We start from the raw sequence: 19,481 nt of genomic DNA, 5'->3' as shown, positions 1-19,481 counted from the left end.
ATTTAACCCCAGAGATATGTTTCCCATCCCATATTCTCTCTACTACAAAAGCTATTTACTTTCACTTGTTTTTTCAGTTATGTCCACCCATGCCTTTAAGCTACCTATTGACAGTTCCATCCATGCCATTTTCGCTTACAGACTGGTCTTTTCTAGACATCGTCGAAGGCAGTCTGATTTCTACCTCCTTGAGCATTAGTCCATTTGAAACACTGTTCCCATATTTTGTCTAGCAGCAAGTGTCGCTCACCCATCAACCTGGTTCTTGCTGACCCACAGGGGACCTTCCCAGTTGTATTTGATCCTATTTTCTGCATATGTATCAGGATATCATATCGGTATCTTGATGATGTTTCTCTTCCTCAGCCGAATGATATGATATCTCTGCTCCACTGTGGGTGAGCTGACACCTTTTGCTGGAGCTTTGGTCATTTCTATTAGAGTGTAATTTCTGATGTCACCCTCCAATATCTTGCAAAATGATTGAGCATCAATTGTGAATAAACTATTTTGTCACTGTGGGTATTTCAGCTTTCCGCAATCCAATTCTTTTGTGAAGTTCCAGTGGGGTAAAATGGATAGAACAACAAATAAGGATCCACATATGAGCTGATTGGAAATATAAGAAACACATTCCTTACTCGTGATCACATTCTTGGTTGCTCAACATTAGGAAACAATAGTTGAAAATTGGAACCATGTCTCACAAAGTCCAAGATTTTTTATTTGGATAATTGCTAACTCATTTTGTTACTGAATGCCACCCCATAGCAATCCTTCTCCTTTAGTAACCGATTTTGAATTTTAGGGTCAACCTATTTCAATTTAAAAATCATCACATGCCACTCTTGGACTGCACCTTAATTCAGAGGTGAAGGGACTGGTTGAACAAAATTAAGCTTGGTATAACAATCATAATCCTGAATCCTCAGCTCCTTCAAGTGAATTGGTGAAGGAACTAAATTCATGGATGGTCAGAGAAATGCCAGTTTCTGTCTGATTTCATAGCAGTGGACTGAAATGATAATTGTGATCTGTATTTTTGTTATGTGGCATTATGTTGAGTGTTCAGAATCCAATGGGAAAGCAGATTATGGGTTTGTGTATTTCAGGCTAATCATCAAAGCTGTTTAAAGGGTAAGTGTGCTCTGAATTCACGGGAAAAAATAGAAGGTGCTTGGCTGTGTTGTTGTGCATTTCGCATCGTATGGTCTGTTTACTGAGAGGAGAGTACATTGGCTCATCTTGTTCACAAAGCCAGCATTCTCCCTTTAGTTGCTCACTCAGTCATTAATAGCTTCACGGCTGCAATTGGCTACAACCTCCACCTGAGCAGCACAGTGATTTCAGTTTGTGGGAAAACCTCTGATTTAGAACAACTACGACATGAAGCAAGAGGGTCTGATACGCCGCAGATTTTCCTTGTGTGCTGGGCTACCAGGTGTGCTGTCATCCCGAGTCGATGGACGAAAACTCATCAGAAATGCATCATTTGGTGGCTATAATGAACTTCCTCCAATACTGCCAGGTTTGTAGTATATCTCATCTCATTATTACAAGAAATCTCATGTGTAATAATTGAAAGTAAAATTGTAAAAATGCAAAAAGCACAGAGTGAGGTTGTAGCTTAGAGTCAGTTATTTCTTTTTAGATTAAGTGCAGAACACTGTCATATGTATGAAAAGTAAAATGTGACACTTCGCAGTTTAACTTGAAGTATTCATAAATCATCCTTGTCAAATTATTTAATGGTATGTTCAAACAAAGAAAATTTTCAGCACTTAGAACAAACTTGATTTGTTTGAAATGAGAGAAATGTTGAAATATAATCTTAAGATATTTAAATTATTAATGTAACTGACCAAGTAACATTCATTAATTCACATTGTTTTGTTCTGTCTGGCAGTTATAGTGGATTCAATAGCTCAGGCTATAGGTGCAGGGTCTAATTTAGTTCTCAGGGGATGCTTGTACCTTGCAGTGTAAAGTTTGGAAGACTGATACCAATCTGATTTCCACGAGTCTGTTCCCTATTTACGTTTCTACTCTATACTCTCTTCTCAAACTATGGGCAGCAATTGCCCTCAGTTTGCAATATCCTTGGAAATTAGGTCTTGTGCTACCAAATACTAAATAATTTGTTTAGATTTTACTAGCAACTGGTGGTGAGAGAACTACCTCTTATCTGTCATCTGCAGTGTTAAAACAAAAATAACTAAAGATTAGTTTTGTGTGACGGGATGATCTGAAGTGAAATATGTTTAGGCGGCTGTTGTAAATGTTTTTTAAAAAAGCAATAGTCTGCAGAAGGTGAACTGCTTCACAACTTAGACATGGAGGAGGGGAGGATTTTATCTTTTAATTTAACTCTCAGAATACCTGAAAAGTTTCACAGATCTTTGCAGGACTACAGTTACAAGTTTCATGAAATATACTTGCATTAGGCATGAACTCAGGCCTTTAATGAATTTAACTTTTTATTTAAATACATAACCTTTTGTGGTCTGGTCTATTTGAAACTTGTCATAATCGTTAACCAAATTCTGTTGAGTTGCAAAGAGAAAATCTCACTGACCTGCACAAAAAATGGCAAATGACTGAGTAGTCAAGTGGATTGACTGACTGTAGAATTGGGGACATAGATGCGAAGAATAAGGTGGCATTGCTTTTAAAGACAAGAGGGGAATAACAATGGGGACCTACTTGGCAGGGGAGTATGATAATCAGATGACCAGTCTAACCACAAGACCATAAGAAATAGGAATAGGATTAGGCCATTCAGTCCCTCATTCAGCCCCTCTGTCGTTCAATTGGATCACGGCTGATCCGACATTCCTCACATGTACTTTCCTGCCTTTTCCCTGTAATTCTTGATTCACCTACTGATCAAGAATCTATCTATCTCAGCCTTAAATATAAATAAGGACTCTACCCCAAAGATAGAGGAATTCCAAAGACACTCAATGATCAGAGAAGAAATTCCTCCTCAACTCACTCTTAAAATGATGCCCATTTATTCTGAGACTTTCTCCTGGACTTTCCTATGAGGAGAAACATCCTTTCAGCATTAAGCTCCTTAAGAATCCAGTATATTTCAATAAGATCGCTTCTCGTTCTTCTCAACTCCAGTGGATCACAACCTGTTTTATCCTTTGTTGATAAGACAATCCCTCCATACCAGGGATCACTCTCGTGAGCCTTCTCTGAACTGCCTCCAATGAAATTATATCTACCATTAGATAAGAGACCAAAACTGCTCACTGTATTCCAGATATGGTCGCACCAACACTTGTATAGTTGCAGTATGCTTTCCCTACCTCTCGAATAACACAGGTGGCCATAGGGTAGAGTAACAGAAACTCTGGGACTGAATGGCTTCATTGGGAGAACGCAGCAGGTCAGGCAGCATCTAGGGAACAGGAGAATCGACGTTTCGGGCATTAGCCCTTCTTCAGGAAGAAGGGCTAATGCCCGAAACGTCGATTCTCCTGTTCCCGAGATGCTGCCTGACCTGCTGCGCTTTTCCAGCAACACATTTCCATCTCTGATCTCCAGCATCTGCAGACCTCACTTTCTCTTCATTGGGAGAACATAATGTCGAGCAAACTATGCATTTTTTCCACAAAGGGAGGATGGTGGAAAGATGATTTGTGATTATTAAAAATTGATTTCAATGTTAATATTGGTGGACCAGTTGAAATGCTGTTGAGCCAAATTATTGATTCCTTTTCTATGGTACTTGTCTGTCTGAACATTATAGGCATTATTACTCTTATTTATCTTCCTGTTAGAACTGAAATACCTGCTTATTTAAATATTAAATCTTTTTTATTTGCAAGAAGCAAATTGGTAATTTTCCAATACCTATTCAAATGTTTATAAAGTATATAAGGTACAGGAAAAAAAAGACTTGATATCTCAGCATGTTCACTTCACCCATGTGGTGAATCTAGAAGCATAAATTTGGGAGTGGGATTAACTTTCTGCACAGAATCACTGGACATTCATTAAAGCTGTAGGTGCTGGCAGAAATATTCCAGGCATCCCAAAACAGAGGACTGGAGTATTGCAAATGTGACACTTTTGTTTAAGAAAGAAGCAAAGGATGACCGAGGAAGCTGCAGAACTGTCACATTTATCATGGGAAAACTAATGAGGGCCATAATACCGGATAAGATAAATATGCACTTAGGGAGAATAGTGAATTAGAGTCAGAGTCAGAAGTTTATAGCATAGAAACAGACCCTTCGGCCCAACTTGTTCATGCCACTCAGTTTTCATGATTAATCTAGTCCCATTTGCCTGTATTTGGTCCATATCCCTCCATACCTGTCCCATCCATGTACCTGCCCAAAAGTTTCTTAAACGACAAAATTGTACTTGCTTCGACTACTAACTTTGGCATCCTGTTCCAGATAGTCACCACCCTCTGTATGGGAAAAAAAAATTGCCTTTTGTATCTTTCCCCTCTCACCTTAAACCTATGCTGTCTAATTTTAGGCTCCCCTACTATGGGGAAAAGCTGTTGGCTGTCTATCTTATCTGTGCCGATCGTGACTTTATGGACCTCCATAAGGTCACCCCTCAGTCACTATGATTCAGGGAACAAAGTCCCAGCTTCTCCTTATATCTCAAACCTTCCAGTCTGGGAAGCATCTGAGTAAATCTTTTCTGCAGTCTTTCTAGTTTAATAATAATCATTCTAGAATATAGCTATAGTATAGGAATTGTGACAGAGACACTGAGTGACTTCAAAAGGACATTGACAAGTTGGCCTAATGTGCAGATACCTGGCAGATGAATTTCAATGCAGGGAAATGTGAAGTAGTGCATATTGGTAGTCAAAACATAGAGAGACAATACAGGCTCAACAATACAACTTTGAGGGAGTATGGGAGCAGAGTTGATTTCAAGTCCATAATTCTCTGAAGATGGCCAGGCAAGTTGGAACAGTTGTTAAGAAGGCTTATAGAGCCTTGGGTTTATAAATAGAGGCATGGAGAATAAAAGCAAGGAGCCTGTGCTACGTTTTGATGAATCATTGGTCAGACTACATTGTACAGTGTTCAGTGCTGGGCACCTTATTTAAGGAAGAATGTTCAAGCCTTGGAGACAGTGCAAAGGAGATTTGCTAGAATGATACCAGGAATGAAGGATTTTAGATCCAATAAAAGATTAGAGAGATTGGGCTTATTCACCTTGGAGCAGAGAAGATTAAGATTTGACCTCATTGAGGTGTTCAAAATTATGAAGAATTTTGACATGAAAAAAGGATATTCTGTTTCCACTCATTGGTGTGTCAGTAACTCGGGACTGCAATTTCAAAGCCGTCAGCAGGAGAGCTAGGAGTGAGGTAAGGAGAAATCTTTTTACTCAGTGTTGTTAGGATTTGAAATGCGCTGTCTAGAAGAGTGGTGGAGGTGGATTCCGTAGGAGGTTTCAAAAAAAGAGTTGGGTACACATTTAAGAGTGATTAGAGTGCTGCTGAGAGAGGGCTGAAGAGTGGGACTAACTGGGTAGTGCTCTTGGGAACCAGTACAGACACAAGCCCTTTATTCTTCTATAAGAAGCAAGCAGGTAACTAGAGAAAGGATTGGTCCACTCAAGGATAATGAAGGAAGGCTATGTGTTGAACCTGAGAGAGTGGGTGAGATTCTGAATGATTACTTTGCATCAGTGTTCACTGAGGAGAGGGACATTACGAATGTTGAGATTAGAGATAGAAGTTTGATTAATCTGGACTAAGTTGACAGAAGTAGGGAAGATGTGTTGGGTAGGTTAGAGGTTATTCAGGTGAACAATTCCCCAGGACCGGATGGGATCTATCCCAGGTTGCTGAGGAAGGTGAGAGAGGAAATAGCTGGGGCTCTGACAGATATCTTTGTAGCATCCTTAAATACAGGTGAGGTGCCGGAGGACTGGAAAGTTGCTCATGATGTCCCTCTGTACAAGAAGGGTGGTGGGGATATTCCAGGTAACTACACACCAGTGAGCCTGATGTCAGTGGTGGGAAAGTTGCTGGAGAAAGTACTGAGGGATAAAATCTATTTATATTTGGAAAATAATGGGCTTATCAGTGATAGGCAACATTGTTTTGTATGGGGGAGATCATGCCTTACTAACTTAATAGAGTTCTTTGAGGAAGTGACCAAATTGATAGATGAAGGAAGGGCTGTTGATGTCATATACATGGACTTTAGTAAGGCGTTTGATAAAGTTTCCTCTGGTAAAGTACTGGAGAAAGTGAAGCCACATGGTGTGCAGGGTGTTCTTGCTAGGTGGATAAAGAACTGGTTGAGCAACAGGAGACAGAGTAGTAGTTGAAAGGAGTTTCTCGAAATGGAGAAAGGTGATCTGTGTTGGGGCCACTGTTGTTTGTGATATACATAAATGATCTGGAAGAGGGCACTGTTGGTATGATCAGTGAGTTTGCAGATGACACGAAGATTGGTGGAGTAGCAGAAAGCAAAAGGGACTGTCAAAGAATACAGGAGGATATAGATAGACTGGAGAGTTGGGCGGAGAAGTGACAGATGGAGTTCAATCCAGGCAAGTGTGAAGTGATGCATTTTGGGATGTCTAATTCTTGAGCAAATTATACAATGAGCGGAAGAGCCTTGGGAAAAGGTGATGAGCAGAGAGATCTGGGAGTGCAGGTCCATTGTACCCTGAAGAATGCTGCACAGGTGGATAGAGTGGTCAAGAAAGCATATGGTATGCTAGCCTTCATCGGACGGGTTCTAAGTATAAAGGCTGGCAGGTCATGTTAAAATTGTACAAGACATTGGTTCGGCCACATTTAGAATACTATGTACAGTTCTGGTCTCCACGTTACCAAAAGGATGTGGATGCTTTGGAGAGGGTGCAGAGAAGGTTTACGAGGATGTTGCCTGGTATGGAAGGTGCTAGCTATGAAGAGAGGTTGAGTAGGTTAGGATTGTTTTCATTAGAAAAAAGGAGATTGAGGGGGGACCTGATTGAGGTCTACACAATCATGAAGGGTATAGACAGGGTAGAGAGAAATAAGCTTTTTCCCAAGGCGAAGGATCTCATAACGAGAGGTCACGCTTTCAAGGTGAGAGATGAAAGGTTTAAGGGGGACACATGTGGCAAGTACTTTACACCGAGGCTGGTAGGTGCCTGGAACGCGTTGCCAGCAGAGTTGGTGGATGCAGGCACAGGAGATTCATTTAAGATGCGTCTGGACAGATGCATGAGTAGGTGGGGAGCAGAGGGATACAGTTCCTTAGAAATTGTGCAACAGCTTTGGACAGTAGATTTGGATCGGCTCAGGCTTGGAGGGCCGAAGGGCCTGTTCCTGGGCTGTCAATTTTCTTTGTTCTTTGTAATGGGCCGAACAGCCTCCTTCTGGACTGTAAAATACTACAATTAACTGTGTTTTGTCTTCTATCTGTCATTTCCTATCCCACTAACTGGTTTTTCAAATCACCTGATGACATCAACAGTTGGAGGGCATTAAGAGGTTGATTTGATCTTTGTGTCATAGAATTATGCAGCATAGAAACAGACCCTTTTGGTCCAAATCATCCTTGCCGACGAGACATCCTAAATTAATCTAGCCCCATTTGCCAGCATTGTCCGTCTAAACCTTTCCTGTTCATGTACCCATCTAGATGCCTTTTGAAGGTTGTAATTGTACCCGTCTCCACCACTTCCTCTGGTAGCTAGTTCCATACGCTCATGAAAATATTGCCCCTCAGGTCCCTCTTAAATTGCTCTCCTCTCACTTTAAACCTATGCCCTCTAGTTTTGGACTACCTGACCCTAGGATAAAGACCCTGGCTATTTGCCCTATCTATGTCCCTCAGGATGTTATAAACTTGTATAAGGTCACCCTTCAGCCTCTGATGCTTCAGGGAAAATAGATCCAGCTTATTCAGCCTCTCTCAATAGCTCACACCGTCCAGTCTCAGCAACATCCTTGTAAATCTTTTCTGAACTCTTTCAAGTTGAAACAGCATCTTTCCTACAGCAGGGAGACCAAAATTGAACGCGATATTGCAGAAGTGGCCTAATCAATGCCCTGAATAGCTGCGACGTGACATCCCAGTTTCTAAACTGAATACACTGATCAATAAAGACAACCGTACCAAAAGCCACCTCCTTCATCCTGTCTACCTGCGACTCCACTTTCAAGGGGCTGTGAACCTGCACTCGAAGGTGTTGTTGTTCGGCAATACTTCCCAGGGCAGCAGGTCAGGCAGCATCCAGGGAACAGGAGAATCGACGTTCCGGCATAAGGCCTTCTTCAGGATTCCTGAAGAAGGGCTTATGCCCGAAATGTCGATTCTCCTGTTCCCTGGATGCTGCCTGACCTGCTGCGCTTTTCCAGCAACACATTTCCAGCTCTGATCTCCAGCATCTGCAGACCTCACTTTCTCCTCAATACTTCCCAGGGCCCTACCGTTAACTGTATAAGTCCTTCCCAGATTTGCCTTCCCAAAAGGCAACACCTCGCATTTATCTAAACTTCATCGGCCACTCCTCGGATCATTGGCCCATCTGGGCAAGGTCCCATTGTACTCTGAGATAGCTACCTTTCCTTTGACTCCACCACCAATTTTAGTGTGATCTGCTAACCTAACAACCATATCTCCTATATTCACAACCAAATAATTAATAAGAATGATGAAAAATAATGGATCCAGCACCGATCCTTGCAGCACACCACTGATCACAGACCTCCAATCTGAAAAACGTCTTTTTACAACCCCCCTCTGTCTTCTATCTTCAAGCCAATTTTGTATCCAATTGCTGGCTCTCCCTGGATTCCAAGTGATTTTACTTTACTAACCAGTCTACCATGTGGAACATTGTCGAATACCTTGCTGCAGTTCATGTAGACTACATCTGGTGTTCTGTCTTCGTCAATCTTCTTTGTTACTTCAGAAAGCTCAATCAAGTTATTGAGTCATAATTTTCCCCTCACAAAGCCCCATTCACTCTACCTAATTAGTCCTTGCCTTTCCAAATGTGTATAAATCCTGTCCATCAGAAACCCTCTAATAACTTACCCATCATTGATGTCAGGCTCACCAGTCTATTGTTTCCAATAGTTCCTTATGACCTTACTTAAATAGTGGCACTGCATTAGCCAATCTCCAGTCTTCCGGCACCTCACCTGTGGCTGTCATTGATTTAAAAACTCTCAGCCAGGGGTCCAGCTATCTCTTTCCTTGTTACTCACAATGTTTTGGGATACACTTGATCAGGTCCTGGGGATTTTTAAAATTCATTCACAGGATAAGGGGGTCACTGACGAGGCCAGCATTTATTGCCCATCCCTAATTGCCATCAGGACATTGCTGTTGGTCTGGAGTCACATGTAGACCAGACCAGGTAAGGTTGGCAGTTTCTTTCCATGAAGGAAATTAATGAACAAGGTGGGTTTTTCCAACAATGGACAATGGATTCATGGTAATCATTAGACTTGTAATTCTAGATATTTATTGAATTCAAATTCCACCATCTGTCATGGTGGGATTCGAACCCAGGTCCCCAGAATGTTCCCTGGGTCTCTGGATTAACAGTCCAGCCATAATATCACTAGGCCATCACCTCTCCATCTTTATTTATCCACCTTTGTGTTTTAAGACATCCAGCACCTCCTCTTCTGTAATATAAACACTTTTCAAGATATCACCATTTATTTCCCCAAGTTCTCTTAACGTCCACGTCCTTCTCCACAGTAAATATACTGCTGTGGAGTGAGCCTTTTACCCTCTGGGGCATCTGTTGCAATGAAAAATCCTTATCAGTATTATGATCGTTATTTGAATATTGCGTATTGCAGTTTAACACAAAACATCAATTATATATAAAACCTTCAATATTTACCTTTTTTAGGGTTTACATAAGGAATACAATTTGCCAAACAATATGATTTGCAATCTGAATTTAGCAGTTATTAACTTGTAGCTTAAATCTGCTGAGTGAGTTTTGAACTGAATGTCTAATGCTAACACTAAGGGTACTGGCGCTGCATTAAAATAAATTGTTCAATTCTGTTTACACAACTATTTTTAGTAATTCTTGTCATGAACTGCACCTGTTAGTTGTTCACTGTGAACATGATCGAGGACTGAAAGCAAGAAAATTTAGTCCAAGGTACTTGTAATGTACTTGTAAAAGCCTATTAAATTCAGTAGCTATCTTTCAAAATGGTTTTAAACTCTGGTATTAACTTTTTCCCTTAGGTTTGGACAAAGGTAGAGATGATGTGTCTCTCTCAAAGGATGATGCTACACACACAATATCAAAAAGCAAGGTACAATCGATACTTGTATTTCTGTGTCCTGTCACTGTGCCTCTACATTGTTGAGACCAGTTTGTGTCATTGAAGTGTGATTTTCCATTAATTTCATTGAAATGAGGTTGGTTGATTGCATTTATTGCTATGTTTTTTTTTAACCTTTAGCTTGATCCAATGACACAGAATCATAGAGTCATAGAGAGGTACAGCATGAAAACAGAACCTTCAGTCCAACTCGTCCATGCTGACCAGATAGCCTAAATTAATCTAGTCCCATTTGCCATCACATGGCCTATAATCCCTTTAAACCCTTCCTAATTCCCGTATCCATCCTGATGCCTTTTAAATGTTGTAATTGTACCAACCTCCACCATTTCCTCTGGCAACTGATTCCACACACGCACCACTCTCTATGTGAAAAAGTTACCCCTTAGGTTCCTTTTAAATCTTTCCTCTCACCTTAAACCTATGCCCTCTAGTTTTGGACTTCCCCATCCTGGGGAAAAGACCTTGTCTATTCACCCTACCCAAGCACCTCATGGTTTTATAAACCTCTATTAGGTCACCCCTCAGCCTCTACAGTGGCTTAGTGGTTAGCACTGCTGCCTCACAGCACCAGGGGCCTAAGTTCGATTCCAGCCTCAGGCGACTGTCTGTGTGGAGTTTGCACATTCTCCCCATGTCTGCATGGGTTTCTTCTGGGTGCTCCAGTTTCCTCCCACAATTCAAAGATGTGGTGAATTGGCCATCCTAAATTGTCCATAGTGTTCAGGGATGTGTAGGTTAGGTGCATTAGTCAGGGGTAAATATGGAATAATGGGGAATGGGTTTGGTTGGGATACTCTTTGGAGGGTCAGTGTGGACTTGTTAAGCTGAAGGGCCTGTTTCCACACTGTAGGGATTCCATGTAGGACTTCTCTGATTCAAGGATGTTTAGTTTTTACTGTGGTTTATCAGCCTCGTGTTTTTTTTAAATAATCTCTTCTGTCCATGTAAGTGTACAAACCAGCCTATCCACTTTTGGTAATGTAATGTCTAATCAAGGCAGAACTACAATTGTCCAGGGCATTATTGGCCCCTAAGGTTCATAATGGCTAGTTCAAAATCAATTTACTGGCCAAAACCCTAATGCATGAGCTGGACTTAGTCGGGCAAGTAACGAGTGCTCTTTTTGAATTCTTTCATGTGGTGAGCCTCACTGACAAAGTCATAATTTGTTGATCATCCCTAATTATGCTTGCAAAGGTGGCAGTGAGCTGCCACATTGAACCACTACAATCCATGTCTAGTAGGTACACCTTCAATGCTGTTCAGAAGGGAGTTCTAGGATTTTGACCCAGCAACGGTAAAGAAATGGTGATATGTTTCCGAGTCAAAATAGTTGAAAGGCTTGGATGGGAACTTTCAGTTCCCTATGTAACTGATGCTTTTATCCTTCTGGTTGGTAGAGTTTGCAAGCCCAGAAGATGCTATCGGAGGTGTCATGTTGAGTGGCAGCAATGTATCTTGTAAATATCACACACTGTAGCCACTGAGTAGTAGCGGTGGTGGGAATGTGTGTTTAAGTTGGTGAATGGTATTCCAAACAAGCTAGCTACTTTGTCCTGACTGAATATTAATGGATTGATGGTCAATGGTAACCCCCAGGGTGATGATAATGGGAGATTCTGTGATGATACTGCCATTGATGTCATGGGGCAATGGTTAGATTGTCTCTTAGTGGCAACAGTCATTGCCAGGCATTTGTGTAGCGTGAATGTTACTTTCAAATTTTGACCCAAGCCTGGATATTGTCCAGGTCTTTTTGCATTTGGGTGTGGACAGCTTCAGTATTGAGGAATTGCCGCTGTAACCACTGTATTGATATGGCAAGCCCAGTTCCATTTCTGATGTATGGTAACCCCCAGGATGTTGATGATGGGCAATTGAATGTCAAAGGTAAAGTAGTTGGTTTCTCTGCTTGCTTTTTGTTGATGGGCTGCTCAGTGTTAGTTTGTTGAACCATACTAACAGTAGACATTTCGGTGCGTCTATACTTGGCTGTGATCATTTAGAGTATCTACTTTAGCACCAGACACCTGCTTGTTAAGGAACCTTTTATGCTTGTTTCATCCCCTGGAATTCAGATTTGCAAGAAGATTGTGTTTTTCCTGTGTAGAGTAATGATTTAACAATTCATTCTTTACCATTCAGTGTCAAAATTGACTTTAATTGGACAAGTTTTATTTATTTTTTGTATAATAAAGATTTGAAAAGTTCTTGATTTTTGCTGAATGCTGGATTTGATATTTGTTAAATTGTCCCTTCAATTCTCAGGAATGAGAGGCGACTTTATTGAAACTTAAAAATTCCTGGGTGACTTGACATGTTAGATAGTGAGAGGTTGTTTCTCTCATAGGACAGTCTAAGGACAGAGGGCACAATCTGAGTAAGGAATCACCCAGTTAAGATGATGATGAGGTGGTATGTCTTGTCTTGGAACGTAATGAATCTGTGGAACTCTTTACCACAGAATGGAGTAGAGGCTAAGTTGTTAAGAACATTCAAGGCTGATGGACAGATTTTTGATCAGTGAGGGGAAAAGGTAGGAAAGTGAAGTTGATGATTATCAGTTCATGGCTATGACCATTTGGAGCCAAGATCTCATTGAATTATCAAGTCATACGGTGCAGAAGAGGCCCTTTGGCCTATTGAGTCCACTTTTTATCACTTGGCCCATCACTTAGTGCAGACTCGATGGACTGAAGAGCCTTTTCTGCGCTGTATGACTCAACCAGATCATAGCCTTCTCTGTTATGATATTACAATTATATTTTAAAGGTAGTGATGTTTTCTGCCTCAACTACCGTCCAAGGCAGTCCATCCGGACTCCCCCCATAATCCTCTGGGTGAAAAACATTTTCCTCAAATCCCCTGTAAACCTCCTGCCTTTTACTTCAAACCGATGCCCCTTCATTGTTGACCCTTCAATTAAATGGAACAGCTTCTTTCTATCCACCTGTCCATTCCCCTCATAATCTTATACACCTCCATAAAGACCCTTCTCAGCCTTCTCTGTTCTCAAGAAAACAACGTGAGCCTATCCAGCCTCTCTCCATGGGTAAACTGCTCTATCCCAGGCAACAACCTGGTGAATCTCCTTTGCACCTCCTCTGATGCAATCACATCCTTCCCATAGAGTGGTGACTGGAACTGCATGCACAGCTCCAGCTGTTCCTAAACCAAGTCCTGTACAGATAAAGGGAAGCATCCTATATGCCGCCTTAACTATCCTATTAACCTGTCCTGCCACCTTCAGTGATCTGTGGACAGGTACCCCAAGATCTCTCTGTTCCTCTGACCTTTCTAATATCCTGCCATTCATTGAGTACTCCATTGTCTTCTTGAATGGAGGTCGTAGTAGTATCAAAGGGCTGATAGCCTATTTTTCCTGCGTCCTATGGCGTTTTATTTTGTGACTGTCTCATACTTAAATTTAGTGTCCTGGCTTTTTAAATTTCTCATTGAGTTTAATTATATCGCTGGTACTCAAGAATTTAGGGACAGGAGTAGGCTATTCAGCTCCTCGAAACTGTTTCACCACTCAGTGAGATCATGGCTGATCTGTGGCCTAACTTCACATTGTGTCTTGCTTAACAAAAATTTACCTATCTAGGTTTAACTTAGATAGCGTCAACTGCCATTTGTGGAAGAGAGTTCCAAACCTCTAACACCATTTGTCTGTAGAAGTGCTTCCTAATATCTCTCCTGAACGCTCTGGCCCTAATTCTCAAACTGTGCTCCTTAAGTTCTAGAATCTCCAACCAGTGGAAATAGTTTATTTCTATCTACCGTATTTCTTCCTGTTAATATCTTGAAGACTTTGATCAGATCATGCCTTAACCTTCTAAATTCTGGAGAGAACATAACCAGAAACAGTAGCATAATGACACTGTTACTGAAGTCAAACGGAAACTGGTGGAATTCAAATTCAGTTCATGAATTTAGAATGAAAAACCGTTTTCAGTAATGCTAACAAATGACTGCCAAATTGTTATTGAACTCCAATTAATTCTCCTTTGCCCTTGAAGGAAGGGTTGCTGTCCTTGCTTATTCCTACTTCTATGTAGTTCCAGTAATATGGATGACTCAGAACTGCCCTTTGAAAAGGCCAAACAAACCACTCAGTTACAGTAAACATGCTACAGAAAAGTAAAAAAAAAATTAAAAAGGACACGTGATGGAGGCGAAAGTGAGGACTGCACATGCTGGAGATTAGAGTCGAGAGTGTGGTGCTGATGTCCTGATGAAGGGCTTTTGCCTGAAACATCGATTTTCCTGGTCCTCGGATGCTGCCTGACCTGCTGTGCTTTTCCAGCATCACACTCTTGACACGTGATGAAGGCCCTGTTCCTTTGCTGTCACTGTGTCAAAAATCTGGAACTCTCTCCTGCCTCCCTGATGAAACTGCACCATGTGGACAACAGCAGCTCAAGGCTGAAACTTGAGGACTGTTGGTGCTGGGCAATAATCTGCTATCAACATTCTCAGGAGAAAGTGAGGATTGTAGATGCTGGAGATCAGAATCAAAAAATGTGGCGCTGGAAAAGCACAGCAGGTCAGGCAGCATTCAAGGAGCAGGAGAATTGACATTTTGGACATAAGCCCTTCATCAGCAAGGTGACCACGTTCCTGATGGAAGGGCTTATGTCCGAAATGTCGATTCCCTTGCTCCTCTAACGCTGCCTGACCTGCTGTGCTTTTCCAGCACTACACTTTTCGACTATCAAAGAGTCTCCTCCCAGTAATAAGTAAAGTGCTACATTGTACAATAGGAGGAGACCATGGCTACACTTTAGACCATGAACAAAACCAGAAGTTGCTGGAAAAGCTCAGCAGGTCTGGCAGCATCTGTGAAGGGAAATCAGAGTTAACCTTTCAGTCTGGTGACACTTTATTGCTGGAACAGCACAGCAGGTCAGGCAGCATCCAGGGAACAGGAGATTCGACGTTTCGGGCACAGGCCCTTCTTCAGGAATGAGCAGAGAGTGTTCAGCAGGAGAAGATAAAAGGTAGGGAGGAGGGACTTGGAGGAGGGGCGTTGGAAATGTGATAGGTGGAAAGAGGTCAAGGTGAGGGTGATAGGTCGGAGTAGGATGGAGGCGGAGAGGACAAGAAGAAGACTGTAGGTCAGGAAGGCGGTGCTGGGCTGGAGGGATCCGGCTGAGACAAGGTGGGGGGAGGGGGGATGAAGAAACTGGTGAAGTCCAAGTTCATCCCCTGCGGTTGGAGGGTTCCCAGTCGGAAGATAAGACGCTCCTCCTCCGACCGTCGGGTTGTTGTGGTTTGGCGGTGGATGAGTCCAATGACCTGCATATCCTCGGTGGAGTGGGAGGGGGAGTTGAAATGCTGTGCTACAGGTTGGTTGGGTTGGTTCGTCCGGGTGGCCCAGAGGTGCTCTCTGAATCGCTCCGCAAGTAGGCGGCCTGTCTCCCCAATATAGAGGAGGCCACACCGGCTGCAGCGGATGCAGTAGATGATGTGGGTGGAGGTGCAGGTGAATCTGTGGCGGATATGGAAGTTTCCCTTGGGGCCTTGGAGAGAAGTGAGGGGGGAGGTGTGGGCGCAAGTGTTGCACCTCCTGCGGTTGCAAGGGAAGGTGCCGGGAGTGGAGGTTGGGTCGGTGGGGGGTGTAGATCTGACAAGGGAGTCGCGGAGGGAGTGGTCTCTACGGAAAGCTGATAGGGGAGGGGAGGGAAATATATCCTTGGTGCTGGGGTCTGTTTGGAGGTGGCGGAAGTGACGGCGGATGATGCGCTGTAGATGGAGATTGGTGGGGTGGTAGGTGAGGACCAGTGGGGTTCTGTCCTGGTGGCGGTTGGAGGGGCAGGGCTCAAGGGCGGAGGAGCGGGAAGTGGAGGAGATGCGGTGGAGGGCACCGTCGACCACGTCGGGGGGGAAATTGCGGTCCTTGAAGAAGGAGGCCATCTGTGTTGTACGTATTTTGTAACTGGTCCTCCTGGGAGCAGATGCGGCGGAGACGAAGGAATTGGGAGAATGGGATGGCGTTTTTACAGGGGGCAGGATGGGAGGTGGTGTAGTCCAGGTAGCTGTGGGAGTCGATTGGTTTGTAGTAGATGTCCGTGTTGATTCGGTCGCCTGAGATAGAAACAGAAAGGTCTAGGAAGGGGAGGGAGGAGTCCGAGACTGTCCAGGTGAATTTGAGGTTGGGGTGGAAGGTGTTAGTGTAGTGGATGAACTGTTCAACCTCCTCGTGGGAGCACGAGGTAGCGCCGATACAGTCATCAATGTAGCGAAGGAAAAGATGGGGGGTGGGGCCAGTGTAGTTGCGGAAGATGGATTGTTCCACATACCCTACGAAGAGGCAGGCATAGCTGGGGCCCATGCGGGTGCCCATGGCTACTCCTTTTGTTTGGAGAAAGTGGGAGGATTGGAAAGAAAGGTTGTTCAGGGTGAGGACCAGTTCGGTCAGTCGAAGGAGGGTGTCGGTGGAAGGGTACTGGGTGGTACGGCGGGAAAGGAAGAAGCGGAGTGCTTTGAGTCCTTCGTGATGGGGGATGGAGGTGTACAGGGACTGGATGTCCATGGTGAAGATGAGGCGTTGGGGACCGGGGAAGCGGAAATCCTGGAGGAGGTGACCCGCATGGGCCCCAGCTATGCCTGCCTCTTCTCCAAACAAAAGGAGTAGCCATGGGCACCCGCATGGGCCCCAGCTATGCCTGCCTCTTCGACACCTCCTCTAGGATTTCCGCTTCCCCGGTCCCCAACGCCTCATCTTCACCATGGACATCCAGTCCCTGTACACCTCCATCCCCCATCACGAAGGACTCAAAGCACTCCGCTTCTTCCTTTCCCGCCGTACCACCCAGTACCCTTCCACCGACACCCTCCTTCGACTGACCGAACTGGTCCTCACCCTGAACAACTTTTCTTTCCAATCCTCCCACTTTCTCCAAACAAAAGGAGTAGCCATGGGCACCCGCATGGGCCCCAGCTATGCCTGCCTCTTCGTAGGGTATGTGGACATATCTCCTTTCAGTCTGGTGACCCTTCCTCAGAACTGATGGTAACTAGGAAAATGTCAGTGTAAATGCAGAAGAAAGGAATGGGAGGAGGGGAATAAGGAGTAAACAGTAGGTGGGGATAGAGCCCAAAGAGAGAGAAGAACAGTTGGACAGGCAAGGTTAGGGAGGTGCGGCACTGTGGCTCAATGATTAGCACTGCTGCCTCACAACACCAGAGACCCAGATTCCAACCTCTGGCGGCTATCTGTGTGGAGTTTGCACATTTTCCCAGTGTCTGCGCGGGTTTCCTCATGGTGCTCCTCCCACAATCAAAAGATGTACAGGATAGCTGAACTGGCCATGCTAAATTGCCTATAGTGTTCAGGGGTGTGTTGGTTAGCTGCTTAAGTCAGGGGTAAATGTGGGATGGTGGGGTGGGGCGTGGGTCTGGATGAGTTGCTCTTTAGGGGGTTGCTGTGGACTTGTTGGGCCGAAGGGCCTGTTTCCATACTGTAGGGATTCCAATTCTAATTATAATTCTAAAAAGAATTGGATAACGATCTGGCTAGAAAAATGAGTAGCTGTTAATGGAGATTGTTAGTGGCTAACAATAGGTAGTATGTAATGGCAGAGTATGTGATAATAAGGCCTGGTGTGTGGGATAGAGAGGTAGGACCTGGGGGAGTTCAGGCTGTAAAATTATTGAACTTGACATTAAGTCTGGAGGGCTGCAGGGTCTCCAAGCAGAAAAGCAGAACTTCATTAGCAGAGGGATTGAATTCAAGAGTCGTGAAGTGATGTTGCAGCTGTACAGGACTTTGGTTAGGCCACAGTTGGAGTACTGTGTGCAGTTCTGGTCGCCTCACTTTAGGAAAGATGTGGAAGCTTTGGAGAGGGTGCAGAGAAGATTTACCAGGATGTTGCCTGGAATGGAGAGGAAGTCGTACGAGGATAGGTTGAGAGTTCTCGGCCTTTTCTCGTTGGAACGGCGAAGGATGAGGGGTGACTTGATAGAGGTTTATAAGATGATCAGAGGAATAGATAGAGTAGACAGTCAGAAACTTTTTCCCCGGGTACAACAGAGTGTTACAAGGGGACATAAATTTAAGGTGAAGGGTGGAAGGTATAGGGGAGATGTCAGGGGTGGGTTCTTTACCCAGAGAGTGGTGGGGGCATGGAATGCGCTGCCCGTGGGAGTGGTAGAGTCGGAGTCATTGGCGACCTTTAAGCGGCATTTGGATAGGTACATGGATGGGTACTTAATCTAGGTTAGAAGTTCGGCACAACATCGTGGGCCAAAGGGCCTGTTCTGTGCTGTATTGTTCTATGTTCTATGTTCTATGTTCTAAAATGAGATGTTCTTCCAGCTTGTGCTGAGCTTCGCTGGAGCACTGCAGAAAGCCTGAGACAAAGATGTTGGCCAGGGAACAGGATGGGGTGTTAAAATAGCAGGAAACTGGAAGCTCAGAGTTTTTCTTCCGGACAGAACGTAGGTGTTCTGCAAAGCAATCACCCAGTCTACGTTTCATTTCCCTTCTGTGGAGGAGACCACGTTGTGAGCAGCGAATATGGATTGTGTGAAGTGCAGATTAAGCGCTGCTTCACCTAGCAGATATGTTTGGGCCCTTGGATACTGAGGAGAGTGGAGGTAAATGAGTAGGTGTTACACCTTCAGCCGTTGCAGGGGAAGTTGCCCTGGAGCTGTGGGGGAGTTGTTGGGAGTGAAGTAAAAGTGGACCAGGGTGTCCCAGAGGGAAAGGTCCTTGCAGAAGGCAGAAAAGGGAGGGGAGGGGAATATGTCTCTGGTGGTGGCATCTTGCTGGAGGTGTCAAAAATGTCGGCTGACAATCTTCTGGATATGGATGCTGGCTGGATGGTAGGTAAGACAAGGGGAACCCTATCGTTGTTGCAGGAAGGAAAAGAGAGAGTGAGGGCGGAAGTGCGGGAGATGGTTCAAGCTCAGTTGAGTCAACAGCAGTAGACCTGCAGACCCTGAGCTTGGTGCTGGGTTTGAGGATGAGACTTCAAACACTGTGTCTCAGGTGTCTTAGAGGCTGCACTGGCGCATTGGAGTCAATGCTTGATTTCATTGTTTACGGGTGGCACGGTGGCTCAGTGATTAGCACTGCTGCCTTACAGTGTCAAGGACCTGGGTTCACTTCCAGCCTCGGGTGACCGTTTGTGTGGAGTTTGCACATTCTCCT

General features: G+C 44.0%; 1 protein-coding gene across 11 annotated transcripts in view; it reads left to right on the top strand.

Moving 5' to 3' along the window:
- osbpl8 (oxysterol binding protein-like 8) overlaps positions 1-19,481 on the top strand; it is a 432,009-nt gene that overhangs the window by 220,928 nt on the left and 191,600 nt on the right. For 9 of the 11 annotated variants that reach the window (XM_043708784.2, XM_087996947.1, XM_043708789.2 and 6 more), the window contains one exon: positions 10,218-10,288. In XM_043708784.2, coding sequence (XP_043564719.1) covers positions 10,218-10,288 — 71 coding nt within the window. Of the gene's footprint in view, positions 1-1,374; positions 1,529-10,217; positions 10,289-19,481 lie in introns of all 11 variants that reach the window. The other 2 variants (XM_043708793.2, XM_043708792.2) reach the window with 1 other exon arrangement.

This window comes from Chiloscyllium plagiosum, unplaced genomic scaffold (genome assembly GCF_037043375.1).
Source record: "Chiloscyllium plagiosum isolate Xiang-an unplaced genomic scaffold, Cpla_swu_hap1 HiC_scaffold_19, whole genome shotgun sequence".
NCBI lineage: Eukaryota > Metazoa > Chordata > Chondrichthyes > Orectolobiformes > Hemiscylliidae > Chiloscyllium > Chiloscyllium plagiosum.
The sequence above is the reverse complement of the archived record's forward strand: the minus strand, read 5'-3'. Positions and strand labels throughout refer to the sequence as shown.